General features: G+C 34.3%; 1 protein-coding gene across 1 annotated transcript; it reads left to right on the top strand.

Annotated features, from left to right (window-relative positions):
* The first annotated feature begins 831 nt into the window (after positions 1–831).
* On the top strand, positions 832–1,413 carry LOC148206682 (uncharacterized). Its single transcript, XM_088116505.1, has 2 exons — positions 832–1,064; positions 1,141–1,413. Exons 1-2 carry the CDS (start codon positions 873–875, stop codon positions 1,411–1,413), a joined length of 465 nt encoding a protein of 154 aa, XP_087972631.1. The 5' UTR covers positions 832–872.
* Positions 1,414–10,489: the final 9,076 nt, after the last annotated feature.

The raw sequence follows: 10,489 nt of genomic DNA, 5'->3' as shown, positions 1-10,489 counted from the left end.
ATTATTGACTTGAGCGTCGGAGTGCCTTTGCAGGTACCCAGCCCACCGTACTCAGAGCTTAGGAGAAGAGAGAAAGACGACATAGTGAAAGCAATACAGAGAAGGAAGAAAGTAAGGTTGTTAGGTTCGTATCTTGGTCCCTACATCCCTACCGAAACATTATTTATTTTATAGTAAAAAATATTGATTGCGTAATGATCAATATTTCGGTCATTTATTAAATAACTGGGTAAGGTTAGAATTGATATGATATGTATATGCATATAAAAGTGTGTATTAAAATAATAGAAATAAGTTATGATATTAAAGTATACGTTATTTAGTTATTGTATAGTTATTATATAATTTTATTTTTTATGTGATTTAAGTATTAGAGTGGTTTTTTGAGGTGTACTGTTTCAGATGTTGATAGAAGGTTTAATCATTCACTAAGTCCCTATTTTCGCATGGAATCTCAATTTCGTCCCTTTCTTTCTGAAAATATCAATTGGGTCCCAATTTTATGAAAATTGCAACAAATGGATCCTTTCCGTTAAATAGTGTCAAACGGCGTTACGGTGTGTTTGACGTGGCACACTGTTGTGGACGTGTTATCTGACGTGGTTGATTCAAGCAGGAGCAGTGGGGCACATGGAAATTGAATATTTTATAAGTAAAAAGAAAATAATTGTTTTAAACGAAATTGAGGATTGAGGTTTCGTGCAGATCGAATTAAGGATTTTTCTCAGTACTTCTAGGGTTCGGTTCGTCCAAAGTTGATTTCATTTCAGAAAATTGGGGTATCAATTTGGGTATTTAGGGTTGAATCGAGGTTTCGTGCAGATCGAATTCTTCTGAGTACTTCTACGGTTTAATCGAAGTTGCGGTTGAAGATGCATCCCTGCTCGTCTTCGTCATGCAGCGGGTGGCGGAAGCAAGATAGTAATGTGGTCTGTGGTGGTGCTCGAGGAGTTAAGAACAGCAATGGTAGTCCGTTGTGCTATTGTGGGATGAAATGTGTTATCAGAACTGCAAGAACAGTCAAGAACAGAGGCAAGCAATTTTGGGGCTGCCCTAAGTTCAAGGTAAGGTTTTTTGTTGGGTTTTTCGTTGTTCTTATTTTCAGTTCGAGGGTGCCCTGATTGGTGTTTTGTTGTACAGAATGGTGGTGAAGATGGTGGTTGCAATTATTTCACATGGTGTGCAGATCATGGGGTTATTGAAACGGAAACCAGTGCAAAGTGTGAAGGCAAGTCTGAGTGTTTACTGAACAGAGAAGCAATGGAAGGTGGATGGAAGATTATAAGTGATTTGGACTGCTCTGTGAAGAAATTGGGAAATAGGCTTAATGTACTGTTAGAGATTGTCTGTGTTCTTGTTGTGGTGAACATTATTGTACTTACAATAGTGTTTTTTCGTTCACCATCACCATGATTTCATTGTACTTATGATGGAATGTACTTAGAATGCAATGAACCAAAGTTATTTTGACTATAAAAGTTTGTATTGTTTGTAATTTTTGGTCATATATGTGACGCTCGTTCTTGATTTTGCATGTTTTCTCAGTTAGCGAGCGTCCGTATCTAGCGTTCGGTTTTAATTTGGGTTGAATCTTAAAGCGTTCGGTCTGTGTGGTAGTGTTTGTGAGCGTTCGGTTTTGGCGTTTTGTTATACTAGTGATTGTAACGTTCGGCAGACTCGAGTAACTTTTAGGCGTTCGTTCCTTATATGTGTTATAGACCGTTAGTGTTCGATCTGGATCAAAGGTTCTACCTTGTGAACGTTCGGTCCGAGCGTTCGGTCATTTTTGTGAACGGTCGTCCATTTCCCGTATTGACCGAGCGTCCGCCATTGAAGATTCCCACCTCCAGCAGGGACATCACTCATCAGAAGAGGGCACGTGAACCCACTATCTTCGGTCCTTAGCTTCTTCATTCATCACTAACACCCAGGGTGACCCAAGCACCTTACTATACAGCCAACACCATCATCCTTATTGCTGGATACTCCATATTCACACAGGGCCAATATCATCACCTTCATTAATCTGAAGCACTGTATAATAGTAGAATGTGTTGTTATTTCTGAGTCATGCCCACAGCAAAACAGTTCTTTAATTAAGCTGAAGTAGTACATCAATGCACAGCAAAACAGTTCTTTAATATCAACATAACATCAATGCACACAACAGATAAATGGAACCAAATGAAGCATATCTGCTGAAATTTAATTAAGCTGAAGTAGTACATAAAAGTGCTGTCATACAGACCAGAATATTACATCAGTTATCAACATGAAGTTCCATCAGTTATCAACTGCAATACCAGAAATATTACAAATTTGCAGCATCTACTGCTTTTCTACATATTGTTTTGTAGACAAAAAATATTACAAAATTTAATTCCTACTGTCTACTACGGTTGATTCCCAGAGTGATGTGCTGATGTACTGGGTTGATGTGCTGATGTACAAAATATTTCAGATTGTTGAGTGGATGGAGTTGCTTGGGTTGCTGATGTACTGGGCACAGTTCCTGGTTGGGTTGCTGATGGGCAACGAGTTCTGTTATGGCCATGTTCTCTACATATGCCACATCTCTTTTGCAAGCCAGATTTGGTCATTCTTGATTCATCCTTCCTCATTTCCCATTGCTCTAGCCTTCGTTTTCTCTTTGGTCGTCCATGCATTACTCTTTTGTGTGGTGGAGACACATCAGGATATGGAGTAATGTTCCACATGTTGGCTCCATTTAAGGGATATATGATTGTTGAATATGTCTCCTCATATTTGGACTTCATGTAGCAAGACTCAATAAATTGTTCTCCATCAATGTTGAGGAACTTCATTGCAGCCAATGAATGACAATAGGGGATTCCAGTCATCATCTAAGTTCTGCATGTGCATGAGGACTCATCTAGGTTGACTACAAACTTATCTCCATTGTTAGACATGTGACGAACTTCGAATAGCTTGTTGCCTGACCAACTGTGTACAAGAAGACAACAATAATTATTAGGCACAGTAGTAAATTAATATATAACATAGAAGTGATTACTGAAATTTACCTAGGAATCCAATTTTGAGTTAAATGACATTCCTTTCTAAATCTGGATAGAATCTTGGGACAGATGGATCCAGTAAATGATGATATGCTTGACATGTTCTTTGCCCATCTTTGCATGAGGTAAAGCCGTATCGTCTCCAACATCGTAATGATGGGTTTACTCCTGGCAGAAACGAGGACACTGTTGAAGCCCTCACTCATATTGTTTACTAAGGTGTCAGATTTAGCTCTTTCAATGAACCTTGATCTTGACCAATACCTACAACAAATAATAGAATTATTATTAACATTATATGAATAAGGAATTATGTTATACTTTTGAAGACTAACCTTGGAGGGATGGCAATCAAATGCTTATAAGCATCTTCGTTTACTGCTCTTATGTTTCTCATTTCCATCTCCTATGTTTGTGGATGTGTGGCTGTAGCTGCCCTCCACATTAAACGCTTCAGGTTTTTACCAGGGTATTTCTTCTTGAAGTTGGCATACATATGCCTCACACAAAACCTTTGATCAACTCTAGGAAGCAATTCATCTATTGCATGAAGTAGACCCTGCAAACAATATACAAGTAATGAATACAGGCAACAAATACTTAACAACCTCAAATTAAAATGTACAAATTAATATTACCTTCTGCTGGTCTGATATAAAGGTAAATGTGGAACAAATTTCAGCCCCTCCAAGGTCATCTACCAACAGTTCCAGGAACCACTTCCATGACTCCTTGTTCTCAACTTCAACAACACAGTATGCAATTGGCAACATCTGCTCATTCCCATCTCGGCCCACAGCTGTTAACAACTCACCACCGTACTTACCTTTCAAAAATGCTCCATCTAAACCAATAATTGGCCTGCATGACATAAAACTGTCTTTGCAAGCCTTTAAACATACATAGAATCTCTTGAAAATGACTTTACCCCCCACATCCTCAACCTTTAGTTTCACTGTTGACCCAGGATTTTTGGCCACCAACTCCATTTCCTTTGAATTTTTTCCCTTATATCCACACCCTTAACTGTAGGATTATCTCTAATAGTTTTCTGTATCTTTTTGCTCAACCACTTGGCATCAATTAATTTAAGGTTGAACTCCCTACTACAGGTATGGTTGTCCACCATTGTTCTCAACTGCCATGTTTTCACTGCCTTCATATAACCAAAATATAACTTCCAAGGGCATTTACCTTTTGCACCCACACACTTCAACCTGATTCTTTGTTTATCATTCTTAACAAAGTGTATATTTCTTCCATTATCCAACGCATAATCTTTTATAGCCTCCAAAATGTCTTGCTTTTCAGCAAAATATATCCCAACTTCCCACTTAAAGTCAACCATACTTTTTGGCAACACAAATGTTGGAAAACTCCCATAACCCTCTACACTAGAACATGGTCCACTAGAGTCACTTTCTGCTCCACTAATTAATTGTTCAGATTCCCACTCATCATCTGATAAACCTCTATCACAACCAACACTTGACATACTTTCTGCTCCACTAATTAATGGTCCACTAGAGTCATTTGACATACTTTGGACTTCCACTTCCACATTTCCCTCGAAGTCTGCATGTATATCATCATCTATATCACAACCAACATTGATATCAACAAGCCCCTCCAACCACTCATTATTTCCATCACCACTACCATTCTCAAAAGAGGAATTCCAACTTCGAATTTCCACATCTGCTTCAACTTCATTCTGTTCTACACCTTCATGTTCACCATCACCATCAACCTTTTCCTCCATAACAGCCTCAACTTCCACTTCTTCACCATCCCCACCAACTTCCTGAACTTGTTCAACTCCAACAACCTCTTCCTCCATAACAGCCTCAACTTCAACTTGTTCACCCATCTCTTCCAACACACAACCAACTTGTTCAACTTCAACAACCTCTTCCTCCATAACAGCCTCAACTTCCACTTGTTCACCCATCTCTTCCAACACACAACCAACTTGTTCAACTCTAACATCCTCTTCCTCCATAACAGCCTCAACTTCCACTTCTTCACCATCACCACCAACTTCCTCAACTTGTTGAAGTCCATCAACCTCTTCCTCCATTACAGCCTCAACTTCCACTTCTTCACCCCTCTCTTCAACTTCTCCTTCATCATTACCAACATATTCCAGCATATGTATGACTTCGGGTTCAGAAACAGGGTGTATCAAAAACACATGGACCTCACCATTCAGTTTAGCTAAATTAACCATATGCATGGCACCGGTGTCATCACACAGAGGCTCTAACTTATCATCCAAAATTGAAGCTCCTCCTACAGAGTACCACATATCTTTAAGCCCATCGTATCCCAAAGACTTCACTACACTAACAATCACGAAATAACTCCAAACATCTGGGTCAAACATAAACCTAGATGTCTCCCCCCCTTCATACTTAAGCTTCCCATTGTTAACTAATTTCCCTCCATGGTGAAAGACAACCTCAATATCCTCTTCCATGATGCAAAACACTATATATAAGTATTTATACACCTATAATATAATCAATTCACGACAAAACATGTATTAAAACCGTAACCAAAACACACTCACACACACAGAAAATTATCACTTTAAACATGGGGGGCATGGGGGGACCACAACATTGCAATAAAAAATGGAACACAATCCGACCAAGGGGACCACAACATTGCAATAAAAAATAAAACACAATACATAGACGGGGACCACCACCCAACATCGCAAGATAAAGGTTTCTAACAAAACCAAACTTTTACTGACCTGGCCACTCCAGATTGCAACTGAAGAAGGTCCCACAACTCCGATGAGGACGACAACTGCACACTCTCTGAAGGTCAACCTCGATTCAACCCTAAATACCCAAATTGATACCCCAATTTTCTGAAATGAAATCAACTTTGGACGAACCGAACCCTAGAAGTACTGAGAAGAATCCCTAATTCGATCTGCACGAAACCTCAATCCCCAATTTCGTTTAAAACAATTTTTTTCTTTTTACTTATAAAATATTCAATTTCCACGTGCCCCACTGCTCCTGCTTGAATCAACCACGTCAGATAACAAGTCCACAACAGCGTGCCACATCAAACACACTGTAACGCCGTTTGACACTATTTAACGGAAAGGATCCATTTGTTGCAATTTTCATAAAATTGGGACCCAATTGATATTTTCATAAAGAAAGGAACGAAATTGAGATTCCATGCGAAAATAGAGACTTAGTGAATGATTAAACCTTGATAGAATGATACGGTTGAGTTAAAAGCTCTAACAAACGCCCCGAGAAGTTAGAACTTTCTTATTAATCAGATTCCAAACATAGTAAAAATAAAATAACCACTATCATCACTCTTTCTGCAACTGTTTTGAGGTTCTTCTATTATAATCAAATTTACTAAAATGATAACATAAAAAAAAATTGAATTGGAATAAATTATGTTAAGCCGATACGATTTTATTTCATGTTATCGACTTTTTTTTTAATGTATTTGAATTAGAAATTATGTTAATTTGATACTTTTTTATTTAAAAAAATTATATCATCAAGCACGTCTTCTTTATAATAAAGTTTTGTTAATTTTTTAAAATTCATAATTTTAAATATAAATTCATATTTTTTAAATTTTTTTATAAATCTAAAAACTAAATTGCATCACTATAGTAAATAAATCATTTTTTAATAATAGTAGTAAGCTTAAGAAAACACTAAATATAGCTTAAAAGTTAAAGTAAATTAGTATAATTTTTTTTTCTCAATATCAATATATCTATTTTTTTCTTTCCTAAACGATGCACTTACTATTTTTACCAACTGTATGTATTTTCATAACTTAAAAATTACAAGTAAAGTTTGGTAGTTGAGATTTTAATAAATTTACGTAGTCAGAATTCAAAAGATTTAAAATTACTTCATAACTGTATAAAATTTAAAAGATTTCCTATTTTTTTTTAAAAGAAAAACTTACAACAGTGAATATAAAAAAATATATATAAAAAAGAAAATACATATTTTCAATCTTTTAGTAGTAATCTTATTCTGTCTTTATTTTTTTTTTCTAAGCAGTATTTCTTTATATATTTGAAACTATAATAATCCTCCATACAATATCATCTTCTCTATTCTATAATTTAAATAATAAGTTCAAAATTATGAAAGTATATTTTTCTCTCATGGTCATATTAGTATCTTAAATTGGAATCCAATGAATACATAGTAACTCTAGAATGTCTCATTTTCTAGTATAGAACTCTATCATTTTTTTCCCTTTTTTACAACATCATATTTTTACCTTATATATGTATTGAACAATGTTGAGTTCATCATCTACAGGTTCGATTGAATAGAATGTATTTAAAAAAAATATGAAATACTGTGCTAACCTTTTCGTTCAGCGTCTTGCTTAACCACCAAATCCAGGAGAAGGGTCCTGCCAACCTCTCATCCTCCCTCCGGTGGCAACTTCAGCCTCGTGACAGAGCTATCAAATGCAATAAACTCGTCGGCAAAGCCATCACCAACCTTCTTAAACACACCGTGGTGCCCATTAACAAGTTCTCGAGGGTGTTGGAACACGCATAACCATCAATCCGGATCCATCTCTTCTTGATTACAAAATTTAGTTTGATTCTGCACCGGATTACAAAATTTGGTTTTTTCCGGGATGTACATTAGATTACAAAATCCGGTTTGATCATCCACCACATTACAAAATTCGGTTTGATTTTGCACTGGATTAAAATCCGGTTTAATCTGTACCAAATTACGAAATTCAATTTGATTTGGTATCAAATTACAAAATCTAGTTTGATCTGGATTGTGCACCGGATTACAAAATCTGGTTTGATCCTACACCAAATTACAAAATTTGATTTAATTATACATCAAATTACAAAATTCAGTTTGATCCAAGTTGTGCACTAAATTTAAAAATCCAGTTTAATTTGGACTGCAGAGGTGTAGAAAGAAACTGTCTCCCAAATAACGTATTCTAGAATACACAAAAAAAGTATATGGGCTTTAAGTCCATAAACTCCACAATTTAACAACATGCACATGGGAATTTCTTTCTCACTTCCCTTTTTCTTCCTTTACCTCCCTAAATTGTGATATTCCCGTACCTTTTATTAAAAAATTTAATTTCACATCGTTACTGCGCTAAGAAATCACAACAACTCCATCTCCATCATTGTTTATGCTTCACATCCATTTTTACCACCATTTCTTTCACCTCCAACAAACAACTTAACATCCACCTTCATTCGTTTTTATCACTTGACTCCATTTCTTTATTACACCATTTCTTTATTACATCAACAGACTTCCCATCACCTTCATTTTCTCCATTTCTCTTCATCATTGTTCCTTATTTCTACTACAACTTCACAACACAATAACAACAAGTTAGAAATTTAGAGACCAATATTCAATTTTACAAATTTTAGCTCGTTTTTTACCAACTTAGGGACTCTAATAAGTCATAAATAACTTATCAATACTCTACAAAAAACTTTCATTTTTACACAGAACCTCTAAGTCACAATCTCACCATCCAAAACCTCTACAATGCATCAAAATCCAATTCAAGACACCATCTATCACTTTCTTAACATTTCTAAATCAATTCTTTGCACATTATCACCCAATCAAGTTTCAATTAACCATAAAATAGTTCCTAAATCACCCCATTTTCATTTGGACCATTATTTCAAAAACTCACCGAGTGAAACCCCAGTTTTAGACCAAAATTTGACTGACAACCTAGCTTAACTTTCTCTTGCTCAACTTCTTAATCCAATATCATTACTCACTTCATAAGCACAACCACAAATCACAATCAAGATTCATTCCAACTAGATTCATCACAACAACAAGTAATTAATTAACTATTTGAAACCATTACAATCACAATATACACATTAGCATGCAAATTTATAGTTTAACCAAATTGAACATAATCTAACTAAACTCATGAATTTGAAATAACAATAAGAAAGATTACTAGCTCCCCTTACCTTAAAGAGAATTACATAACTTTAAGAACGCCCAACATTTGCTTCAAAAACAAGGAACTCTAGAAACACCTACAACCCATAGAATTGAAATCGAAGTGAGTTCTCAAGACCACTAATCAACAAGGAACAAGAAAAAAAAAAGTGGATGACACACGTGTCACCCCTAAACTAGAGATTTTAGGAACGAAACATCAAAAGGAAAAAAGAGTAGAAACTTACTTGCTTAAAACTATAAAATTACTTGCTCAAAACTAGAAACTAATCAAATAGAAACGTAGACTTTGCTACTGTAGATGTTCAGACACCTCTTGATCGTCAAAGAGATAACTAAAAAGTTAGAAAAGGTAGAGAACTAAAAAAAAAAGTTTTCATAAAGAAAACAAGTGTTTTAAATAATGAAACGAGTTTAAGAAATTATATTTATATTATCAAATTATTTTAATTTTAAATGACTCTTTATTATTTTAAAACACCTATTAACTTTAATTTTTTATCCTAATAATTAATATATCTGAAATTATGAATATAGATAAGAATAAATTTATTTTTAATAAGAATGAAATAATTTAACCAAATTTGTTCAATAAACACGGATCATAATAACTTCAATGCACACACATTTACAAATTTATATACAATTTTAATTTGAAAAGATAAAAGTTGTTTTAAAGCAATTAAATAAAGTCTTAATACATTTAAATTTTGTCCTATTATTTTGTAGCAAATAACTACAATAACACTTATTAAATATGTTTTGCCTTTATAAATATTGATAACAATAATATTAATGACGTTACATGCAGTAGATTCTTACACATACAAAGCTAATTAGATGTCAATAAATTTATATATGAATTTCAAAATGGAAAATAGAACAGTTGTTTGAAAGCAATTAAATAAAGAATCCATACATTTAAATTTTGTCTTATTATTTTATAGCACACAGTATATATTATAATAACATTATTAAACATGTTATGGCTTCATAAATATTTTTATAAATAAATTTAACACAGGCACAGGCATACAAAACCGATCCGTTAGGTAAAGAAATTGACATAAATTTTGAAATGGGAAATAAACTGGTTGTCTGAAAGCAATTAAACAAAGTATTAATACATTCAAATTTTGTCCTGTTATTTTATAGCCATGAATGTATATTTTTATAACAGCAATTAAATATGCTCCAGCTTATTCTAACAACATTCTTGAAATTTAAGATTAAAGCTTACAAAAAGAGCACTTTTTGACATTCAATCTAGCCCATTTAGAAAAATAAATACCCAGTTTAAAAAAGAAAAGAAAATACTAAGTATAATTTAATGTTTACTGTTAAATATTTGGAAAAAGTGAAAATGGTGAAAGATATGGAAAGAGAAATTAAAGAAAAAAAGTAATTAATGCACATAAGAAAAGCTTAATTAATAAGTAAGTATCC

The sequence above is a fragment of the Vigna umbellata genome, chromosome 1 (genome assembly GCF_029865625.1).
Source record: "Vigna umbellata cultivar VRB3 chromosome 1, Vumbellata_1.0, whole genome shotgun sequence".
Classification (NCBI taxonomy): Eukaryota; Viridiplantae; Streptophyta; class Magnoliopsida; order Fabales; family Fabaceae; genus Vigna; species Vigna umbellata.
The sequence above is the reverse complement of the archived record's forward strand: the minus strand, read 5'-3'. Positions and strand labels throughout refer to the sequence as shown.